General features: G+C 38.4%; 1 protein-coding gene across 2 annotated transcripts in view; it reads left to right on the top strand.

Annotated features, from left to right (window-relative positions):
• Positions 1-25,092, top strand: part of pard3aa (par-3 family cell polarity regulator alpha, a) — a 426,578-nt gene that overhangs the window by 208,204 nt on the left and 193,282 nt on the right. For both annotated transcript variants that reach the window (XM_030123467.1, XM_030123466.1), the window contains exons 13-14: positions 18,819-19,007; positions 19,602-19,772. In XM_030123467.1, coding sequence (XP_029979327.1) covers positions 18,819-19,007; positions 19,602-19,772 — 360 coding nt within the window. The remainder of the gene's footprint in view (positions 1-18,818; positions 19,008-19,601; positions 19,773-25,092) is intronic.

Genomic DNA, 25,092 nt, shown 5'->3' with positions numbered 1-25,092 from the left:
TAGGTTATTATGCCATTTTTTTAATAGTTTGGCCCGCTTGAGATCAAATTGGGCTGAATGTGGCCCCTGAACTAAAATGAGTGTGACAGCCCTTATTTAGAACAAAGAAATATCTGTATTTACTGTTACACTTGAACATTTATATATTTATCAACAAATAATTAACTGAAATACATAAACAAGTGCATGAAATATTCCACTAATGTACTTAAAATCCCTCAGCTTCCTTTGACTAGTATGTTTAATTCTTTTGGGTTTGTGAAAAGATGTCAGTGCAGCCGTGTGCTGCTCATTCATATACATTTGTACATATACTCATCGCATTCACTGTATAAAGCAAGTGATGTCCAGAAGCAGACATAGAACACATACTGGCACGCATTTCCTGCATTGAAACACTCAGACGCACACATAGTCCATTCAGACACAGTCTATATACAGGGTGACTTTGGCTGTCACACAACAGATGGTGAGGCTACTGCCCTCGTCCAGGCTGCACTCAGCTGCTCTGACAGCAGGCTCGGGCATCACAACACCTTGGCAGACCAGAGACCCCCAGTGCCAACCTCCTTTCTACCCATAATACTCAGCCTGGCACCTGGGCTGTTAACCCCGCCATAGGAGCTGCTCAACCTGTAGAATAATGGCCTCATGAGACACATTTTACTGTTGTAAAGTGCTGCTTCTTCAGTTATAAATGCACTGCACCCCGGACTAAACTTCAGCTTTTTCAACATTTTTTTTATTACCTTTTTTTTTTTTCGCACTTATCATAGTTTTCTTCACAAACAAGTGTAAATGCACTTCAACTACCAAAAGAGTATATTTGAGTGATTCGTGCTGTCTTAGCTATCGATTTATTGTCACACAATGAACAGTGAACTACAAAGCCCAGACAATACATATTTTACGTAATGCTGTATGACACCAGCCAGTGACACATTATACCAAACAAATACAGCAAATCTGATGATTTTACTCTGTTTCATGAAAGCTCTGTGCTTACATTTTTGGCAGAATCCTATAATACAATACTAAATTTGCAGACACTTTTGACTTTGTGTGTGTTATGTGAAACATCAACACATGAAACTAGCATTATAAATCTGGTATAGCCTTAATGCTGATCTATCCTGTTATCAACAGTTAGTGGATATACACTGATATTTTACTTGTGGATGGACAAATCTTTAGTATAAGTTTTTCGGTCTACCTTAACAGTCATCCACAAATAGTAACACAAACAGTAGCTTGATCTGTTGCTTTATCAGTCACAATACTATAGATACACTGGATATTGAGTGTGGTGCCTCCCTGCATTTGTAGTTTTGGTTTGCTTTCTCTTAATTATTTTTTTAATACTTTATTTACAGTTTTTAGCTTTACAGAACTGTACAAACATGCCACAACAAAGAAACAGTCAAACATACAGGCCGCCACACAGTTGTAAACTACATAAATAGACTTACTGAAATAACATAGTTGCAGTAGTGAAAGCAAAGCAAGTACCATGTGAAAAATTGAGTCAGGCATCATAGGAAGGGTCCCCAAATTCTCTCAAATCTGTTCTGTTTGTTGGGTTTGTGCATGCGCAGTCTTCTATTTGAATAACTGATAACATCTCGCTGAGCCAATGACCAAAGGTGGGTGGAGTGGTAGACTTCCAGGTTAGGAGAATAAATTTTTTAGCCACAACCATCCCTAGCAGAGTGACCTGCATTTTGAGCAGAAGATTGGAAGTCTCTTGCAGAGCATGCAAGGATGGTCAGGTCACATTTAGGATGAATGACTCTAGAGTAGACTTTCTTCTATGAAGAGCCCATGATACCCATGATATTGACAACCACATCAATGTTTTTCCAATATGCTCTGCATTCCCACTCCAGTGTGAATATAAGCAACAAGGCTGTAAACAAAAGGAACTGCACTGAGCAAAATGTTACCCTAATATCAGAATGACCTGTCTGATGTCTTATTTCAAGCATATACTGTCATTTGTCTGTCAAAATGCTGTATTTTCCCATCTGCAGTGTCCTCAACTTATTTCACATCTTAAAGTTTTGAACAGTATCACAATGCCTGCAAAAATTGCTGTATTTATGAATTCTGAAGTAGCGCTGGTTGAATGCTTTTGTATTGAAGCAGTGCAAACAGCACAGTCTGCAGATATGGAGAAAGTATTAAGTGTTTTGAAAGCACTGATATTGTATAGAAACAACTGTGATTGATGTTAAAAGTATGTGATCTTGTATAACTACATGGAATTCCTGTCTATGCTTTTACTGGCTGCTACCTGCACAGACATCAAACTGTGACCTTCAGCCTATTCAACATGTTTAATCACTTCGACTGACACTTAAATCTGAAACCAGAGGGATGCAACAAACTGATTCATGCTTCTCTTCATTCCTGACAGCAGATGAATGATACAGAGGTGGGGTGGGGGTGGCATGTTGAAAATTACGTGTCTGCCACTGGCCTATTAACTCAGGAGCAGTGTCGTTTAAAACTTTGATGACCATGCTGTCTTTACTCCTCAGGCATCACACGGTTATGAGAAAAAAACCCATCACAGAAACATTGATAATAATGTCTGTGTTTTCATCTTTTACACTCCCTTGACCAACTTGTACGTGCTGTGAGAGAATGGAAGTTAATATTTCATCACTTTCCTTAGCAGATTAGTATTTTCTCACCCTTTTCTCTTTTCTTTTTTTTTTGCATTCTCTTACATACCGTCACATTTCCCAGCAGTGCTTTCACAAATCTCAATAATCCTTACAAGTATGTTCATAAAAATCCGATAAGGAGGCCAAGGCTCTGTTGGTGACAGTTATTGCAAATAAAACATGCCGAAAAAGCATGGTAGGTAATTGCCTATTCTGTCACACGCTCTGAATGAATAAGTGAGTGTGTACGTGTATATAATATATACTGCATACTATAGTTTTTAGGACACAAACACACAGTAGTGGAGTGTTCACTTGCTGTCATTCATGTAATTCCATCAATGACAAAGTGATGATGTTTTAAATCGCATCATGAGTGACACGCATATATAGTCATCCACCCTACCCCCACACACACACACTCACACACACTACCCAGAGATCTAACCATACAGATTAAAATAGGTGGGAGAGGTTGTTTGTCTGGTTGACATTTGCTTGGTGATGTTTAATGTCATCACTGAAAATCCCTGCTCTTTTCCTTTTGTTTAGATGTGTTATTGTATGCCGGGGCATACTCTATGCGCCCCAGAGGAATTAATTTACCCTCCCAGCATGTTTGTGTTGTGCTTTAATTACCACAGTTAGGAAGCTTTTTGACATGCTTTCAGTAGCAATGGAAGGAGCTCTCAATAAATACGGAGTTGACAGGCAGAAGAAAAGGTTAAATGGCAGCAACACAGGGTGGGACTCTGCATATGATTCCCTTTGTCTTTTTCCATATCTCTATCTAGTTTATCAATAAGCATTTTCAGACCGTTCATAAATGTTCCTTTAGGGAAAAAAGGCAGCTTTAACTGTTAGCAAACTGTGGACACATCATTAATAAGTTAGTCTATGTATATCACTTTCTCTCTGTTAAAACCCTCACCATCCTCAATATTTTCTTAGCCGAGGTATTTAGTTCTTTGTCATGTTGTACAATAAAATCCATGGCCTTCAGCTTATGAAATATTCTGTAAACCGGAACCATGATACAAGTGGAGATGTACGTTCAGTATGATTCAGAGTTCATCTCAAAACCTCAAGTCCCACGAGGAAGTTCTAATCAATAACTTTAAGAAAAAAAAAAAACCAAACTTTATGCTGTGTAGTTCCATAGCTTGATTGTTTAATCAGTGGTAAGTAAATTCATAATAGTATTTCAATATATGATGAGAGAGCCAGACAGATGGCTACCCCATGTGGGATTGCGGGGGTTAATTCATGCAGAGCTGTGTCATCACATGGGGATGATGTGAAGAGGTGGCATGGTTTAGTGAAAATTCATAATATGAATGAAATCACATGAATATAAATAACAAAAAAATGTAAAATGTTGATGGATGGAGATGGAGGTGTTGGATTTGGGTAAAAACCAAAGAAAATAGTGAGACCAGTCATCACGCTCCCATCGCATTATTCATGACCCCAGATGCAATTACCTGCCTGCTAACAAGAAAACAACAAGACCGGACAGTGTTGGTGTGTTACAGGACAACCCACGTGCATTTACATACATATGTAGTATTGTCATTTCCACACAGAAACAACAAAGGGACACACATATATATACACAGCAAAATTCTCACAGCTAGCCAGGGGATTTTATTTATTGCCGGCATTTATCTCCCCATGTGCAGCACTGTTTGTGCTTACAGATGCAAGTCCTCATCTCCCAGCTTTGTGAAGTGGAGATTGTTTCCTGTTCCCTTTTTGCTGTAATAACTGAGTCAAATGTCATGCTTCAATGTGCAACAAGCAGTGGCAACTGTCAAAAATGAGAGAGCACTCCTTTCTACTAAAAATGCCTATCCATACCCTGCCACCAGTGATGGAACTGCACAGTAATTCACCTGTTGTGTTGCCACCCGGAGCAGACACAGCAAAACAAATACAGAGGAATATAATATGTGGCCACCAGAGTGTTATTACATAAAGTATGCGGGTCTGCTTCCCCAAAGTTGACAAATCATTTTCATTCATTCTAAAGCCATTGCTATTATAAATGAACAATATATACATGTTTTATTTTTTTGACTGAGTCGCAGTCTCATTGAGATTTAAATGTCTTTCTAAAGGGTAACCTGGCCAAGACACAGAACACAAACAGTGCAATTAGACAAATAAAACTGTCACACATTACAAAGGCCAGTTGATACAGTAAATGCAACTCTAGTTCAGGGATAAAAATCTACTTGTGATGCATATACAGAGGCAATTTCTAAACAGTGTTTAAGCAGTCACATTGACAATTAAAGCCGCAAGCGGCATCTGAAGGCCCTCGCCATGGGCACATCCAGTACAAGTATGTCCATCGTTCAGCAGGTGGCGCTCTAGCACCAAATTTCAATGTCTTCTGATGAATGGATGTAGGCCTGGGAGATTGACAACTGATTCAAATTTGAGGCAAATCATTGTTCGTATGTCCGAACTAAGGAAATTTTTGTATAAGTAAATCTGTAGGGGGCGCTATGCAGCTAAAATTAAATTTCTTCCATTGAATGGGTGTAGGCCTGCGAGATGTACCACTGAGTCAAATTTGAGCCAAATCGGTGTTCGTATGTCCGAATTGATGCAATTTTGGTGAAAGGTAAATTTGTAGGGGGCACTATTGAGCAAAATGGCAATTTCTTTTGATAAATGGGTGTAGGCCTGGGAGATTGACAACTGTTTCAAATTTGAGCCAAATTGGTGTTCGTTTGTCTGACGTGAAGTCATTTTTGTAAAGGTAAAATTGTAGGGGGCGCTATAGTGCCAAATTTCAAATTTTTCTGATGAATGGGTGTAGGTCTGGGAGATGGACGTCTGAGTTAAATTTGAGCCAAATCAGTGTTCGTATGTCCGAACTGAAGCAGTTTTAATAAAAAAATTTTAAAAACATTATAGGGGGTGCTGTAGTGCGAAATTTCAGTTTCTTTTAACAGATAGGTGTAGGCCTGGGAGATAGACGTCTGATTCAAATTTGAGCCAGATTGGTGATTGTATGACCAAAGTGAAGCAAGATTTGTAAAGGCAAATTTCTGAAAAAACTTAGCAAATTTTGCGACCCCCTTGCACAAGGACGGTAAAACTGATCCCAAAAATTCGGCTGACTTTTGATGCCCCACTTCTCTAGATACTGTACACCAATTTTGAGCTCATTCAGCCAAACACACAAGGAAGAGATAGTTAAAATACGACGTCAGCGAAAACGCTGACTCAGCATTTTGGAAATTCCAATCCAATATGGCTGACTTCTGGTTGGTTTAGGGGCGTGGCCACAATAATATTTTTGTTTGTCTCCTCATGATGAATCTGTGTACCGATTTTCGTGGCTCTACAACAAACTTTACATTGGACGTGCTCCCATTGACGTAACGCATTTCCACTTTTCAAGGGGGCGCTGCTGCAACATTTCTTTACTGACATCTACGAAACCTATATGTAAATTTAATTTTGCACATTTCTGAATTTTGGGGAAACTTTGGTGAGTTTTCGTAAATGTTCAGGGGGTCAAAATTGAGCTCAAAGCGCAGGAGAAAGGAAAAAAAAAAAAAAAATCTCAGCAAGAACAATATAGCCGTTTCCGTGGCAACCACGTATTTGGCCTTATTTGAAAGCTCTCGAGCTACCCCACATGTCTGTGGGGTCAGGTGTCGTGCACTTACACACACATGACTGACCCCGAGTGGGCGTGTCCCATTGACTCCCATTCATTCTGAGCAGGTGTAAATATGCGATTTGTGCACATGTCATGTACATTGTTGGAAAGGTCTCAGTGCCGTGAATGTGAATATGTGTGAGAGTGGTGAAATGCGACCGCATCACTGGCAATTTCATCCGCATGCACCCACTGCAGACTCAATAGGCCCTGCGCTGGCTTTACTTGGCTCGGGCCTAATGAGTTGTGTTTTCTCTGACCTTAAACATGGACTCAAAGTCCCCCAAGTAACAGTCTTCCAGCAGAAAAGGATATTGTATTTTAAACCTTTTTTGATCTAATTGTGTTTTAACTTTGAAAATGGGTTGAATATTTTGAGAGCTAAGGCCATATTGATTTGGATTTGAGCATATGTGCACACAACAAAAGAAAGAATCAACCTGAGGAGAGAAAACTGTGTATATAAAGGCCACCCGATATGAAAGTCTGCAGACATACAGAGATGGCCAAGTAACAACAGCAGGAAGTGAACAATGCTGTATCTGACCAACACAGCTAGCAATGAAATGAGCAATAAAATGTAAAGCACAATGCAATCCATTATCCAAAAGGTGGAAGAGTACACACATTATTTGCTCAAGTAAAGGTATGTAAAAAGGTTTGTAAGATATCTATATTATAACCAGTATTTGACCAGGAAAAAAGCTCATTGAGTTTAAACATCTCTTTTTCCAGAGTGCCCTGGTCCAGACAGCAGCAGCAGAAGTTAGACAAAATAGAAATCACAGCCATACATTCACACTAAAAATATATGTAAAAAAGTATACATAAAACACAAGATAAGAACATACATATGAAACATCACCATTATTTTAAAAGGTACTAAAAGTATAACAATGTTCCATATGAGCATGTCAAAGCAGAACTCGATTCAATCAATTAGAAAAACATCTACATCCAGATTTATCCTTTTTAAAAATTACTTTGAATGTATTAAAAGAGACCAATTTCTTTAGTTTAATCTCCTTCTGTCGGTTGTTCCTCACAGTAGGAGCAGAAAATTTAAAAGCTTCCTTTCCCAGTTCTGTCCTGACTTTTGGAACTCGTAGAGATAACAGATCCTGGGACCGGAGACTGTAAGTATTTAAGTCATTCAAACAGATGTAGACCAGCAAATATGATGGAAGCAGACCTTAAATACATTTAAAGATAAAAGAATACCAGTGCTTCAGTCTGCATGTAAAAAGATCTGTCCATCCAACTTGAGTGTATAAAAGACAATGATGAGTCCAAGTTTTGAGGTCTGTAATAAACCTCAGTGCACCATGATAAACGATATCAAGGGCATTTAAACACTGAGATGACACATTCATATAAATAATGTCCCCATAATAAAGCACAGACATGAAAGTGACAGCAACAAGTCTCTTCTTAGCCTCAAAAGAGAGACAAGATTTTATCATGAAATAAAAACCCAATTTTAGTTTCAGTCTCCTTAAAAGTTGCTGTATGTGACGGGTGAAAGACAGTGAGTCATCAGTTAAAATACCAAGATATCTGTACTGGCTGTCTTCCTTCGAGCGAAAACAAAAAATGCACAGGGGCTCAAATGTAATGAATTGTAATATGAAGAATACAAATACCTGAAAACTGTATTGAAAGTATTTAGACTGTTGGACAGTAGTTTGGTTCAATTCCAGCCCTGACCAGTATTGACCATGTCTGAGTGGGTTCTCTCGGTTCTCCTCCCACCAGCCACAGACATGCACCTTAACAGGTTCACTGGTCAATCTGAATCATCTATAGGTGTGAATGGTTGTCCGTCTGTATATTCAGCCCTGTGATGAACAGGCGACACATCCAAGGCACACTGAAACTCCCACAACCTTCACAAGGACTGAACAGTTTGGAAAATTGATGATTCCACTCTGTGTTTTGTCCTCATCAAAAGTCTTTGACTTTGAATATTGAGACATTGAGCAAATTTACATTCACACTAATACATTGATCATTATCTGATTTCTGCATTATCAGATAATTAGTGATCATGTAAACAGCATATTCCAATCTGTTTTATCACATAACAACAGTAATCTGATTATGAGAAATCAGATTAACACACCTGGATTTTTCCCCAATTATGCTGATATCATCATACATGTATACCCGTTAATCTGATTTATTTTGTTCTTCTACATCTGTGCATGTGTTGAAAAAAAAAAAACACGAAAAGTGTAGAAAATGTGACGAACGTGAGCAGAAGACAATGAACCTGTTTGCATGACCATAAAAGTCCGATAACTGGGAGTAATCGGATAATTGTAATAATCAGATCTAACATGTTTACATGCACTTAATAGCCGATCTAGTCCATTATCGGATTTCTTTCAGAGTACATATGTACGTAGTGATGGTAGACTTAAACTTCCTGTTGTCTTCCACTTGTATTTGACTACATAACTGTGATTTTCATTGTGTTTACACATGCGCAGACGTAAAAGAACGAAATAAATCAGATTAACCTGTATACATGCAGAAAGACATCGGAGTATTTGGAAGAAATCCAGGTGTGTTAATCTGATTTCTCAGAATCCAATAACCTCTGTTACCTGATAAAACAGTTTAGATCAGGGGTGTCAAACTCTTTTTAGTTCAGGGGCCACATTCACCCCAATATGATCTCAAATGGGCCGGACCAGTAAAGTAACACCAGTGAAAAAAGTAAAATTACATTATGATAATGTTTATATCAACATTGTTTCCTTAAAAATCGGAATAACGTGAACAACTTGAAATGTCTTAAGAAAAGCAAGTGCAGTTTTAACAATATTCTGCCTCAGTTTATCATTTACGCATGTGCATTACAACTTACATTACAAATACACAAAACATTTAGTAACAGGTATAATATTGATAAAATTGCATTTACTTTTCTCAAGACATTTCACGTTGTTCATATTTGTTCAGGTTATTCACATTTTTTGTAAAAGGATAGTTTGTTAATGTAAACATTTTCATGTAATTTTATGTTTTTACACTAAAACAAAGATAAAATCTGCACTTGTCATTATTTATAGGTTATTGTGACAGTATTTTTCTGGTCTGACCCAATTGAGATCTAATTGATTTATATGTGTATGTGTAGAACCTGAAATAAAATGATTTTTACACTATTGATTAATATCTTCAGTGTAATTTTTGCATTTCACAAATTCATCCTACGGGCCAGATTGGACCCTTTGGCGAGCCTGATTTGGCATCCGGGCCGCATGTTTGACACCTGTGTTTTAAATGGTCACTTAAATAATCTGACAACATCTGACAGAAAATCGGATAATGATCGGAGTATTGCTGTACATGGAATCAGGCTCCATAGTAGGAAGTTCAAGTCACCCATCACCAAAAGAAATCCATTAATGGACTGAATCATGTAAACCAGGGGTTTTCAATTATCACATTTCTGAGGTGCATGTGAACACGTTCGATCTTATTACAATTAACTGATTACTCCGTTATCGGTTTTAATGGTTGTGTAAGCTCGCTGACATCTCAAAACTGAATGAAACTCGGCAATCTACAACAAAAAAATTGTATCGGTCACAGACCAGTTATATTTACTGTAACTGCTGCCATGTTTCTGTCCCGCCTGTAAATCTGTCTCTTGGCCTTCCAGTAAGTTACCACCACATGGGTCAAGCATGAGCAGAAGACAGAAAAACGATCAGATCAAGTATTTACATGGCTGTTATTTTCTTAGGTAACGGATAGGATTTACACCAACCCTCTCATTCTAATTGAAAATTCTTTGTGATTAGGCCGTTCTCCTCTGATCTTTAGTCCAGTTCTTAGTAGAATATCATCGTCCATGTAAAAATGGTCTCATCAGTTGCATAAAAATGAAAAAGATAAACAAAATTTAGTTTCTTACTAACATACAGTATACACATGAATATATAAACTGTAGGTATTTTTTCATGCTAAAACTAATGTCAAATGTGTCACATAATATGGACTTGATTATCACCAGTGATCATCATTAGACCTCCATTATGCCAACAGTATTTTTTTTTTGTTTTATGTCCAATAGTTTTATGGTCTGTGGAGAACAAATAGGCTTGTGGATCTTGTTACAACACTGCGGACCACATAAGTGCAATTAAACAGTACATTAAAATCCCCTCTTTATGATCATATCACACTTGTCACTGATCCATTAGTAGCTATATCTGCCAAGCAATGAGAATCTTAATTGCACAATTAATTCTGGCCTCTGATTGATGTGACAGCCAAATTTATGGCTCGTGTGAATGCATGGGACGCACTAGACAAATGTGACAGTATTGCTGACAATTATAGCAGATTAATGGCCTGTTTCATAAGTGCCAACCACGGTGGCCTGGTTTAGAAATCTCCCTGTCTTGTTTTTACCACTGGACTGTAATTGAACTATTCAGAACTGCTCTGTTTGCTTTAGCTGGAGTAATCCTATTTATACAAGTCTGTAAAATTGTTGTTTTTTCATAGTCTCTCCTCACGCAGAAGCAGCTAGCACTTGGTGTGGTGCCTACAGTACAGCAAGGTTACCATTCATGAGCTGACCGTATTAAAGTTGGAAAACAAGAACAGACCTATGAAGCTGTATTGATTTCCTTCCCGCTCTGATCCATTTGCAGAGTCGGTAGAGGGAGAAATGAATTGATACAAGGCAAACAAAGAGCAATCCCCTGTCTTTGGAGGCAACTAAATGGTACACAGATTCATGGAGAGAGACAGGTTCACGCCTACCTCTCATTCTTCCATCTACTTCTCAGTAAAGAACTCAAGTCTTCTACAGTTTTGGATGGATTTAATTCAGTGCTTGACAAAGTAAAACATTTACACTGAAAAATACTGTAAAATCTGAGAAAACGAAAGGTGAGGATCTGTTTACGTCTGCCTCCTCCTCTTGCAAACACAACACAGTTATTAAAGGCCTTATGCACAGCAGCAGGTGGACTGTGATAAGGCTTTTCTGGGTGCAGCACTGAAGATGTAATAAAGCTAAAACTGTGCAATATCTACAGTCATGCCAAAAAGGACATCATTGGTGTTAATATAATTAGATGTCTCTTTGACTAATGCTTTATCTTCACTATAAGGATGGTGTAATTTGCTCCAACTTTGTGTGGACAATAAAGTAAAGTGCTTCATACACTTTGCTTTTTTTTTGGTAGTCTCTCTTTAAAATGTTTATTTACGTACAGTGCAGTAGGTTAGCGAGCCAAATATTTTACCTTACAAAAAACTGGCAAATAAAGAAAAAAATAAAGAGATGAGTCATTCTTTATGGGTCAAGCTGGTGATTTAAGGCACTGTCACCTTTTCGCCAGTAGCCAGACTTTTTCAGTAATGAGTTGTCAGGCATATTCTATGATATAACTTCAAAACAGAGCAGCTTTGATAATCTAAGTGGCTGTAATCAGCAAATTGCTCTACCATTACAAATGTCCTGAAATAGCCGACCCATACTGCGTAAATGCATTCTGAAAATAGAACTCAGGTGAAGTCAAATTACAGGAATTGCTCTAAAGGCCTTTGAAATGAGTGGTGCAGAGATGTGCTTTGGCAACCTGCAATCAGTCAGGGCATCTATGACTTTATAGAGCTCCTCAGAACAGTTTGACAGCGGCAGATGCATCTTGGAGGTCAATTTCTCTTCTACTTCTTCCCTAAAAATGGCTTGGAAATGACAGGGCACTGTGATCCAGTAGGTAAGGGGTCCAGTGTGTTACCATGGCATCAAATATCCAAAGAGCATTCAAGCTTTTGAGGACACTTTATCCAAACTGTCTGCTAAAAGCCTTATAGAATTCATACTTTGCTGTAGCTCCCTGACATTTAGCAGAACCACTCACATTGCATCTTCTCGTCCCTTTCTGCTCCACTTCATCATCTTTTTCCTTTTATTTATCACTGACACCTTCAGCTTCAAGAGTGCTGAGGAGTCCTCCATGCATTATTAATTTGGCTCCTATAGAAAGGTTTTTCTGATCAGAGTTCAGAAACATGCTCTGTCGTAATTAAAGCTAATGCTGCCAAGCGTGGTTGAAGACAATGCCAGCCTGGTTAACGATTTCTGAACGTGTCTCGTCGACACCACCTGTTTTCGTTTAGCACTTTTCAGCAGCTGTTCCCATAATTATGCTTGCTGTCAGTGCACCGAACGGGAGGGTGCACCACAGCATTGTGCTATGCCGATAAACAAGGTAGTTAAAGGCCACTTATGGCGACACAGTTACTCTCCCGAAGGGGATACAACGTCTGTTTCCGGAACACATAATGGCTTGAAGTGTGTATGTGCAGTTGGACAAAGCGCTTTTTATCCACCATTAGCTTGAAATGAGAGGCATCTGCTTCATGATGTGGCTCTACGCTTTGGTTCTGCTGCAACACCATCGCAAACATTCCCTGTTACCAAGTGCACATACAAAGAGAGTCAACTTTTATTCTTTTATATTCTCTTTGATTAGATGTAATAGCCTACTGAATTGCAGCTGTGACTGTGAGTGTATTTCGGTCTCTCTCAGTGAGATTCAATCGGAGCCAGTAGTCACACAACATTTGCAGTGATGTAGATAGATCTGGCCTCAGATGCCTTTTTCGAAGCAGACTTTGTGCTGCTAATGACTCAGATGAGCTTTCTCATTACAAAATCCCCAAAGGCTAAGAGTCCCAGTTTGTCACCTCTGTGTCATAATATGCTGCATTGGACGGTGAAGAACATGCAACATTCACCAACACTTAGAACCTGTCTGTGCCAACTGTTTGCATCACACCCTTCAGTGTTGTGTAACAGCTCACCTCTTCTCTTGTCACTGTACCTGAAAAAGACTCGCTTTGTTTTTAAGCTTAAGGGTATTTAATATTCTGCCCCTTTGTCAGAAAATGCTGCGAGCAGAAACACCGCCAAAAGAAATTTGTGTTACAATACTTATCATGGGTGCACCACTTTTGCAATTACACCCATGGCTGATTTCTTTTAGTCCTTTTAAATTCATTTCCAATGACCTTTATGTCACCAAATTGGGCCAAGTGTGGAAAGAAGTTTCCAGCAGTGTTAATTGTTTTAGGCAGTGATGTGTGGAGAACTCCGACTTATGTGTGAATAGAAATAATTGTGATTCATTTGCACTTTATTTCTCCTTCTTGCATCTCACTCATGCTTTTTCTGTTGTTCTGTTACTACCGACACACGCTTCTAGCACACCTTCCTCGTTAGCATGTGACAAGTTAAGCGAGGTAGAAACAAAACAGAAAGGCCTATTAGGCGAGACTGATGAGCAATGGTTTCCTCTCTCAGCTCTGCTCTGTTCACCTGCTTGTGTCTCGGCTCACATGCTGCCTCACATTGCCCCTCCTGCCAGGACAATAGACTGTAATGAATGGGTGCCACCCCATAACTGTGTTAATTAATAAAGGGCTTAATCGTATAATGGACTGTGACTGCATGGCTGAGTCACCGAGAGCTAAAGGAAGATGACATGGGCGTCTTTTGTGATGAGCTAGCCAAGTGACTAAATACTAGGTATTGGCTTAATGATTACAAAGATATTACAGCCACTTTACGGAAAATGGTTTAATGTTAGGTTTGACCTCAATGATCAGCGCTTGAGCATAGCTGTGAATCAAAGCACTCATTTGCAAAATACAGGTTAGTTCAGTGATAACAATTTGTGGTTATGCTGCAGTTTTAAGAGTATATATATACACACACAAAGCAAGAAGCATCTGAAAAAAGACTGACTTTTTTTTTTTTTTTTTTTTATGTACAAGGCCTGTTTTCATAATCAGACATAGTTCACAGCTATGAGGGCCAGACATATTTTAGAACTGGAAGTGTTTCATTGTGTTTGTTTTTAGTTGTTTATTGAAAATCATTGTCAGTAATTGATGGTATCACGTGCAATCAGGTCATCTCTCTGGAGTCAACATTTGACATATGTTATGACAGGAATCGTATTCATGCACAGCGCAGTAACATAAATATACTCAACCGCAATACATTATATACACATTCATGCACAGTTCATAACAAATCAATACTTTACATACATTTACTAATTAAAAATCAATACGTTGGAGGTATTTAAAAAGAATAAAAATGATACTGCCCACATAAAGGAAAAAAAAGTATTGAACCAGCACAGAATTATCATCCTAGTCCTTAGTTTATCATCTGATTTGCCAATAAATGCCTCTGCACATTCATGTAAAGGATGATGACAGAGGGAATGATTCCTATTTGCTGTGGTTTTGTTAATGACAGTTTTCCTCCAAGAGTTTGTTTGAGGGCTGGATATCACAATATGACTGACTGGTGCTGCAGTTTTATGTGTTGTTACAGTTAGCTGTTTGATTAAAGCAGTTCACTCATTTTTTTTCGTCTGTGCAGGTTTTGAATCAGAGCTGCAACTTGTACTTTTAGGGGTCTTTACACTGCAGGCTACCATACTTTCTGAACAATAGTCCAGTGGCATATAATTAATGATTCAGAAGCTTGATTCAACATGTGTGAACATACAGAGGAAGAGCGTTCTCTTACACCTGCAGTGATTTGGAAAATTTTACTTATAACTAAACATGCTTAGTCCACGATGGATTGACACTGAAGGTCAAGGCTCTGCAATGTAGTCATCCACTTACTGAATGGGTTCACCAGATATAGATAACTTTAGTCTGGCCTTAAATGTGGAAAACATACATGCAATTTGAGATTACAGTCAAGGCTAATTTAATTCCTTTACTACAATTATACATGATTCAGCACTTGACTAGACAAAACTTGGCAAGTGTTTGCAACATAGTGGAATCATCTGCAGTTGGCTTTTAATGCTATCAGAGGTTTTCCTGCTTGTGACCTTAACCCATAAAGACCCAGGGCTGCTTTTATGGCAGTTCCTAAATGACTTGTCCCCTCTATTTAACCTTTAAGTGATCCTTTATATTTTGCTTTTTTTTTTTTTAAAGTAAAAATCTGGTATTTTCCTATATTTAATTTACTGATCATATCAATGTCCATAAAAGCTCAGATTATGTTGATAGTTATTATGTAAGAAACAGAGAAAGCAGAACCATCCACTGTCATTTATCAAACTCCATGGGTTTTATGGGGGAATCAGTGGTGTAGAAGATGACAGTGTTTCCACGGAGCCTTTGAACGTCCAAACGGGTTATATCTGATGACCATGAAAACATTATTTACATGAATTGTTAGGATTAGTGGCTCAGCTATTAATTGTTTTAGATCAGTAGATGATTTTGGTCAATGGTGGATGTTTGGGTCTTTATGGGTTAATTGAGAAAATAACTTAAAGTGAGGAAAAATGTTAAACCTGAGGCATTAAATATAACCTGAGCATATTTTGTGTAAAACTTTAACCTCATGTTTCTTAAAACTGATTTGAAGGGTCAACCTTTTCAGTGTTTTACATCACTTCATCTATTGTCAGTAGTTTTATAAGTGCATGAAGCATCAAACAATGAACTGACTTGCACTTTCCTCTCGTTCAGAGGTGCTTGATTCCAGCTCTGCCTGAGCTGAATCAGAGCAGCGAGGCCTGTCAAACAGCCTGACAAACTCATTCTTGGCTAGCGGCGCTTGTTCCTGTCTGATGAAAATGTTACACTGCTCTCTCATTCTCTGCCTCGGCCCGCTATTCCCGGAACACAGCCCTGAGTGGGTGGTTATTCTGTCATCATTTTGGAAGGAAGCGCACACACACACACACACACACACACACGCTCAGACAAGAGTCCATCCAAAGTAATTTTTTTGTTATACTATGGCCTCTGTGGAGAAATTATTTATTTATTTTATTTTGATGAAACGTCTTCATTAGAGGTGAAGACTGACCCTGATGATGATGCCCATTCATCCATGAGAGCTCTTTTCAGAGTGGAAATTGAATGTTTGAGTCTAGATAGATTTGGAAATAAACTCATAATAACGTCTGAGCTGAATTGAAGTTATTTCAAAGAACAACTTTTGAAGCTGCTAGAAATTTGAGTGTGATGTCTTTACAAGCTCCAGACAAGAATGGTTAGCTTAAACATTGTTATATTTACCCCAGATAAGAGATATGTTATTGTTTTCAGTGGTTATTTTTTCTGCGTCCCCTATCTGCCTCACGCAGCTGTCTGAGAGAAAGCAAAGGGTCATTTCCTGACAAAACACGGTAATTTCTGTAATGGAACCGGAGGTGTTGAAATATAGTGCAATGAAATGGATTCCAGTGGTTTGAATTGACTAAGGGGTCCACTGACGGACAAAGCCCAGTTGGAAAGTTGTACAGACAGGTGTACGGCCATTCTGAGAGCAGGAGGAGAAAAGCAGAGAGAAAGAAAAGGGGGCAGATAGGAGGGCCGTCTGGAGAATAGGGGCTCAGTCAGAGGGTGTTGAAAAGAGCCTCCACCTGAACGCACCGCTGCATCCTAATAACTCCTCAGCCTTCAAAAAAAAAAAGAAACACCTTCTGCTCTATCTTTCCCTTCTTTCCTGTGCTTCAGTCTTTATCCAAGCAGCTGTGAAGGGCACACACCTGGCTGCTATCCATCTGCTGTGTGTGTATGCATGCATGCATGTGTATTGAGTCTATTTAAAGAGGTTTACAGTGTTTTTTGGGGGGGATTGATTACTCCTGCTGCTGGTATCGTTCATGTTGATTTGGCTGCCATGGCAATAATTATGCATGTACAGTAGAGTCTGGCCAGTCACCGTAGTACAGCATTGCTCTCAATGTTTATAATTTAGCTTCCATTGGAAACTTTCTTCTTTGAAAATGACTGTTGCTCAGGAACATGAAGCAATTTCTCAAAGGACTGGGTCTTAATGTGACCAATCGCAGAGGAATGCATTGAAGTCTTTACAGAGAATGTACAGTAGCTTTGTACATTCTGCCGTACAGAGAATGAGGCGGTGTTTTATTTTCTCCATAAACAAACTGTTCAGAAAAAACGGTATGTTTGGTTTGGTTTCAGCACATTTACAACACTACAATGCTTTGGCTATAGCTCAGAAAACTCTACTAAGCATGGAACCATTGAGCGGAAATGGGTTTGAAACGTTCTTAAATCTTACGAGGTTTTTCTGCAGTTAAGATAAGAAAGAAGCTGCCGGCTCTTTGACGCCTCTGGTGCTTTCTCTACACCATTAGCTTTCTCTCACACCTCTTTTCCTCCTCTGTTTGGCTGCAAGCTCAAAGTAAAATACACAAAGGCTATTTCTTTGGTTATTCTTTACAGAAGCTCTTTACTAGATTCCAGTTGAAATGATTAGAAATGAGAGTGCGGTGGTTGGACGATGGAATATCTTCCAGGTGAATTGATTGCACTGGGTGTTAGACAGTATCTTCTCACACCTCTGTGGCAGGTGAAATGAACCAGTTTGTGTGCACCACGAACAACGAAAAAAAAAAAAATTAATTTAAATAAATAAATAAATATATATATATATATATATATATATATATATATATTTTTTTTTTTTTTTTTTTTTTTTTTTTTTTTTGTAATTTTCAATAACGGGTCCATGGATTGCATGACCAAGGAGGGTGGTGTTGTTAACATGTCAAAAATGATCTTTCAAAGGGGGTGTTGTTCAGTGGAAGCCACGGGTGTTTGAGCACCAAATTGCTACCTGGAGTTTTCAAAGTTCTCTGCTATCCCCACTGTTCTTATACTGAGCTTATGGTGGTGGAAAAGAATTAGCACCGCTTGGCTAGACAGTACGGCCAATTGGCGATGACAGCCCTGAGATATGTGACATACCTGCCATCCATTCGCTTTCTTTTCCTGCACCCCTCATCTTCCCCCTCTTTATCTTGTCTTGTGCCTACATTCTATTTTCCTGTCATTCATTTTTTTTTGTTTCAGCTATTCTCTGATATCCTTTCTTGTTCCTTTTACTAAAGTTCTAGGTGTATAACAGCCATGTAAAGGTATCTGTAAATAAATGAACTAGACAAAAATGGGAAAGTTTTTATTTTTGTTTGTGGTGGCATTGTGAGAAAACATGGTAGTACATGGATTGATGAAGAAACTAAATTGTTTCTTGCCTTTTTAATTACCTATAAACCAGTTGTTGGAAATTTCCCTCCACTTTTTCTCTTTTTCTGATGTTTCAAGTCTACTTCACATTATAAGTGAAGGCCATTGAAAATGTAAAAAAGAATAACTTTAAAAACTATTTTTTTTTTTGTGTTATTACTGAATTATTGTTGTTTTTTTATTTATTTATTATTACCTTCTTTTAAACTTGTATTCATTCATGGCGTGTGCTGCTGACCTCTTGACCAGGTCGCCCTAGTAAAAGTGATCTAGATCTCAATGGGACAGTACCTGGTAAAATAAAGGTTTGATAAAAAAGAATAATAATTAAAAATATATCATTTTTTAATGAGCTATACCATTCTGGTCTGTGTAATTCCCAGGCACCAGATGAAGATGACATGGTGTTAACTCCTGATGGCACTCGAGAGTTTATGACCTTTGAGATTCCTCTGAATGACTCAGGCTCAGCAGGTCTGGGGGTCAGCGTCAAGGGGAACCGCTCGAAGGAAAACCATGCAGACTTGGGAATCTTTGTCAAATCCATAATAAATGGAGGAGCTGCTAGCAAGGCAAGTAGAAATATAATTGTTTTTAGTGTATTAAGCTCCACCCTCAATTCTGTTTCACCACTGTCATGATTGATTTCACTAATATTTCTTTAATTGCCCTCATAATGCAACTTCACAATGAGTTATGAGGTCTTAAAAAGTTATAGGAAGTGTATTAGGATAAGCAACACCATACAGTAAAGCTGCAATACTCATCAAATACATTTGATTAAAATGATATTCAGTGTCTGTTTTAAATGATCACATCATGTAAATATTAATGTTTAAGGGCTCAGCTTGTACATGAATATTTCCTTGGGGCCATGTTTCTGTGGAATATTTGTTTCACAGTTCAAAATAAGTAAAGAGCATCACTGCACAAAATTTGTTCACCGGAAAATTAACAAAGAAACAAGATGATGAATTAATGCAAGTATTTATTGGGTTCTTCTCAGAGTAAGGGTTCATGTGACCTAATTTTAGTCTCCTTTAAATAGCCTCAGGAGGAGCTACATAATGTACAAATTGTTCATGCTGGAAACAAGTCACAATCATGAGAATTTAATGCAAGTTCCATGAACCAGATTTCAACTTTCTTATGGCGTTTGTCTGCAGGATGGCCGTCTGCACGTCAACGACCAACTCATCGCCGTCAACGGGGAGTCATTGTTAGGAAAGACCAACCAGGATGCCATGGAAACACTGCGAAAATCCATGTCAGTGGAGGGCAACAAACGAGGGATGATCCAACTCATTGTGGCCCGGCGGGTGGCCAAACACAATGAGGTAAAAGAGAGGGAGGAAGCACACTGATGTACCGGCGACTAATTGGCACCACGAGGAGTCAGTTTTAATTGGTCCGCCTTTGTGTGCTTATTCAGTGATATTATGATTAGTATTCTAATCACACGGTCCCGTAACTCTGACACGGGCTGTATATTTGTCTCTCTGTGTACACCCATAGAACATAGCACACATTGTATAACTCAACAAACACTGGTATATGCTCTATTTCAAAGCCTTGTCTTTGCGAAGTGGCAGAATGAATGAAAAAGACAGATAACTGTATTTCCACAGCACACAGTGATAAATGAGTAGCTTTACACTTACCTTGGAAAATGGTCGTAATCTATCCCTCGTAGCTTTTGGGAGGATTGAGAGGGACCTCTATGAAACGACCACACCACTATGCAAATCTTCAAACAGTCCTATTTCCTGTGTCAGTTGTGTGATACCATCTCACATTTCCCCCTATTCTCTGTGTGATTTTTCTTGCCCACAGTAGGCCTTGATATGATATCTAAGAAGCACTTCAGTGAGTTGTGATTGACAGGCTTGCAGAATAACACTGTAGGATAGCCAGATAAGGGAATATATATTATAGCCAGGTGGATATTTGTCACAAGGCAACAGTCAGGAATATTGAAAGCAAAGGGATCTCCGTCTTCATGAAATGTCGATTACAATAGTGAATAAGGTTTTTTTTGCTTTCTCATTTTGTGGAGAAAAGGCAGGAAGTCCAGTCCAATTATGCTGTATTTTAGGGAACAAATAGAAAATAATGTTTTAAATGTAAAATGTAAAGCACAGTATGACTATTTTTCAGGATTGTGTGAATACCCCAGCACATACACATTCACACACAATTTACTCACCCCACAGCCAGAGGTTGGAGATCAGGTTTGATTAGTGTTGCCGTGACTCTAATTGGAGCCTGTGTCCCGTGGCTGTATGTCAGTTTAGAGCACCATGCTGAGCCCCCATCTCCCTCTCTCTGCCCTTCACCCTCCCTACTAGCCCTCAACCTCCGAGCAGTTTGCTTCTCTATTTTCACAACACGTCACCTCCCCAACACCCTGCGTGCTACTTTTCCTTCTTGTTCTACTGTGCATTTTCCCTGAACTTGGGATTTGGGAGAGCAAAACATGGCAGAAACACGCCGTGTATTAAAGAGGAATTGTCAAGCACATCACTTGTAAATGTGTCTGTATTTTACTATTTGTGTGATTGCCATAAATAGGCTGCAAAAGGCTGTTTTGGTTTTAAATACATCTCCTGCATTACAACTCATTTTACTTTGGATGTTATGACTATAAACCCACCTTTCCAGCTCTTTTTGTCTTTCTCTTTTTTTTCTGTCTGACTTCATCCTTCCACCTCTCTTCCCTCCCTCCTTACCCACTGAAGATTAAGGGAGAGGACACATGTCCCTCCTGGGAAAGCTCAGCCCCAAGGTTCACTGAGTTCTATCGCTTCAGTCCAGTCACTCCTCTGTCCTCTTTAATGCCTCACCAGTAGGAAGACAGGTAGACAGACACTTAGGTCACAGACCAACACATCTAGAACAATAGGAGAAAAACATGTTTTTTTGTGTTTTTTTTATTTTATTATAATAATACTGTTACTCTGTACTGTATGTGGAAGGATGAGAAATGATATTATGACATAAAGGTTATTCAATTTTCAGTCCATTTAGGGAGACGATCTAGAGGTATTCGCTCAGTTGCTATAAGACAGTGGGTGTAGGCAATGTAGGGAAGATGTAAAATTTAATGCGAGTGTGTGAAACAGAAAGAGGAGACATTATCGTGCATTTTAGTCCCATTACAATGAAAAGCCCAGTAGTTGGAAAAAGTGGCACAAAATAACTGCAGGCAATTTTAATATAGTTAGAGTGCAGAAAAGATAAGATTGAATTGATTGAAGAATTTAAGGTCAGTTGCAAACCTCAAATAAGAAAAGCACAAGTTAAATGTTGTCACAGACTCCCAGCAGCTACAAGCGCCCACCCCCCACCTCTACTGTGTTGGCCAAGCAGATATGTGAGGAGCCGGCACCAGTTTGCCACTGTCAGCCAGCCGAATGGGAGTGAGCACTGGAGGCCACCATTGAAATGAATCAGATCCATCACTGTCTGCAGGGGAGAGGAGCTGAGCTGCACAGCCTAATGCAACAGAGGGGAGAGAGGGGGGGTGTAGATGGGTTCAGCATATCCAGGCCACCCCACTCCATGAAAATTGCATTGATTTCATCATGGTTTGGCCCTTTGGGCTAAAGAACAATCATCTTTGTTAGACCAGAGTACTGTAATGTTTCTTGGTACTTTAAGCTTGCTTGGTTTGGTCACTGCAGCACAGTGCATCTTCTGTGTGATCTGACTGAAAATGTCCAAGCCAAGAAGACCCTTCTAACACATAGATACAAATATGGACCTTCTTAATGGAAATGTGAAATGCCTTGTGACATTACGTAAGGACTGTCTGACAGCTCAAGTAGTCAATTCACAAGGTTACAACCATTTGCATTACCTATAAGAATTCCCCTCATAGACAAACAGACACACGAATACACACAGCTACACATTCACTTCTACGTTTTGACAAAGGTCTCCTAGAAACCCATTTGCTTTGAGCAGGACTGAGACAGATTCATCCAGACAGATCCTCTCAGACGAAGGGCAAGTGTTTCAATAGGTTGGATTGTTTGGCTGATGGACCATGATTAAGCCCCGTCTCCTTGTGTGTTTTTGATGAGTAGTTTTGTGTGTGTAAAAATTGGATTTTTCATTGGCCTTTGTATGGTGTATGAAAACACTTGACTATTATTAGCAATGATCATGATTGGACAAAATATCAACTCAGACTTAGACTGTCTGAAATAAATTGATATAACCACTGTGATATCACCCATTGGTGTGTGGATTTGTACATAAGTGACCATATTTGGACTTAATGTGAAACGTGACAAGCTAATGTTATTGCTAACTCACTGAAAACACCCATTTAACTAGTTGATAACAAGTAAAACTTATGTTTAATGACACCAAATTATTTTGACTACATGCTAAATGTTAATGCATTCTGTTTTGATAACAGTAAATATATTACAAAAGATAATTAGCATGCTAACTTGCTTAATTTGAAGATTACCTGACACACCATACAATGCAACACCAAAGCTAATATACCATACCTAAATTATGGTAATAGGCTGCTTGTGTGGGAAGTTTAATGGAAACATTGTGTTATTCTTCACCACAACTACAGTAGAACTCTAAAGAAAAATCTTTGTTGGACAATAAACATAAAGACAAAAGTCTGACACAGCATTCAGTCAGCTGTCCGTCACAGCTGTCAAAGTCCACATTATGTCGATGCATTCAAGAGGAATCATAATAAAACAAACACCAGTACAGTTGGTAGAGGATTGAGATAAAGAAAATCAGGCCACATGGACTCCATGTCAGCGGTTTGCACTTCACTGACTTCCACACTGGCGACACTTTCAGACCATGGTTGTTGCCCTTTGGTCTCTGCTGGTTCTGTCTACCCAACCTGAGCCTCCATGAACCTGATTCAGAACATAGAAAGTGCACTGCAAAAATCAAAATCTTACCAAGTGTATTTTTGTCATTTCTAGTCAAAATACCTCATCACACTTAAAATAAGACATAAACACTTAAAGAGTAACTTGTGAGATGTAAGAACTTATTTTTAGACAATAGATCTTGAAAATCTTATTTCAAGAAATCTTACCAAGATCATTTTCACTTGTTCCATTGGCAGATTTTTTTTGCTTATTTCAAGATTTTTTTTTTTTTTTTTTTTCTGCTTAAATCAACATTTTTCTTTTGCTTAATTCAAGATTATTATTTTTTGCTTGAATTAAGCAAAAAAAAAAAAAAAATCTGAAATGGAACAAGTGAATGTTATCTTGGTAAGATTTCTTGAAATAAGATTTTTAGGATCTATTGTCTAAAAATAAGTTTTTACATCTCACTTAAAAGTTACTCTTTTGGTGATTGTTTTATTTTAAGGGTGATGAGATATTTTGACTAGAAATGAGAAAAATACACTTGGTGAGATTTAGATTTTTGCAATGTGTAGATGTATGTATGCTACCTAAAGCTTCATGTAGAAATAAATCATACATACTGTACAGACTGTAACATACAATGGATTTAATGTGCAGGTACAGTGTGTTCGTGTGGACAGAAATAGACATAGACAATGCTCAGACACAGGCACAAACACACATGCACCCACACTCTACACACTCTGTAGCAGAACAATTAATTTTCCCTCTGTTCTGGCTCCACAGATAGCCTCTGCTTGAAAAAGTATCATTCTGCCCCAGATAGTCAAGCGATATGATTGGTCACTGCCAATTTGTTTGAAGCATTATAATTGCATTGCTACTTCAGAGACTGTTTAATTTCTCCAGCTATATCTCAGTTCTATTAATATATCGTCACATGTGTTAAAGCAATTAAATTTATGAAAAAGTCATTTCAATTCAATTATTGATTTATTTATTTTTGGCCACATTTCTTGAGCTAAATCAGTTCACTGTGAATCAAATAGAGATCCTTTACAAAAGTTTAGTGAGTCAGAGTGAGGGCTGAATGGTTTTTCCACTTTTCGCCATCAACTTTTACTTTACTTGGTTAATTAACTGTTGTATTTCATCTTTTCCTCATGTTTACAGTCATTTCTTAAATATGGTATTTTGTTCTAGCATGGTGTTTATTCTTGTTCATCCATCATTGAAACTTATAAATGTGTAGCTATTGTAATTGCATTTAGATCGAACTTATCTGATCTGATTAAAGTGAGAAATTGAACGTAGAATATAGTTTCAACATGGAGATGGTAAATGAAAATCTAAAACAGAAGCCAATGTGTATTTTATTGTTACATCTTGGTAATAAATTCATGTTATGTCTGACTCTGAGCTGATGAAACATGGATCCTCCCTTCGTCTATGTCTGTGTTATCCTGTTCATGAACATCCAGTCAGTGGTTGATGGTTTGTCACAGCAGCGACTAACGCAGACAGACTGATGATATGCATGCTTGTGGCTCGGTGTTGTTTCTCTAATTTGAAATTCATCACATGTACGCATACGCCTGCCTGTGCTTTTGTGATATTATTTATAACATTGACTGTTTTTGACAGACTCGCTGTCTTGTAGCTTTCATTTTTTTGTTCGTATTGACGGTGCTATGGTACTAGACCAATGAAATAATGCTGTAATCGGGGCAAGAGACACTCGAATCCACCTCCATGCTTTACCACGAAACCCTCCTGTTGTCTGCTGTTTGTG

Source organism: Sphaeramia orbicularis, chromosome 20, assembly GCF_902148855.1.
Source record: "Sphaeramia orbicularis chromosome 20, fSphaOr1.1, whole genome shotgun sequence".
NCBI classification, from domain to species: domain Eukaryota; kingdom Metazoa; phylum Chordata; class Actinopteri; order Kurtiformes; family Apogonidae; genus Sphaeramia; species Sphaeramia orbicularis.
The sequence above is the reverse complement of the archived record's forward strand: the minus strand, read 5'-3'. Positions and strand labels throughout refer to the sequence as shown.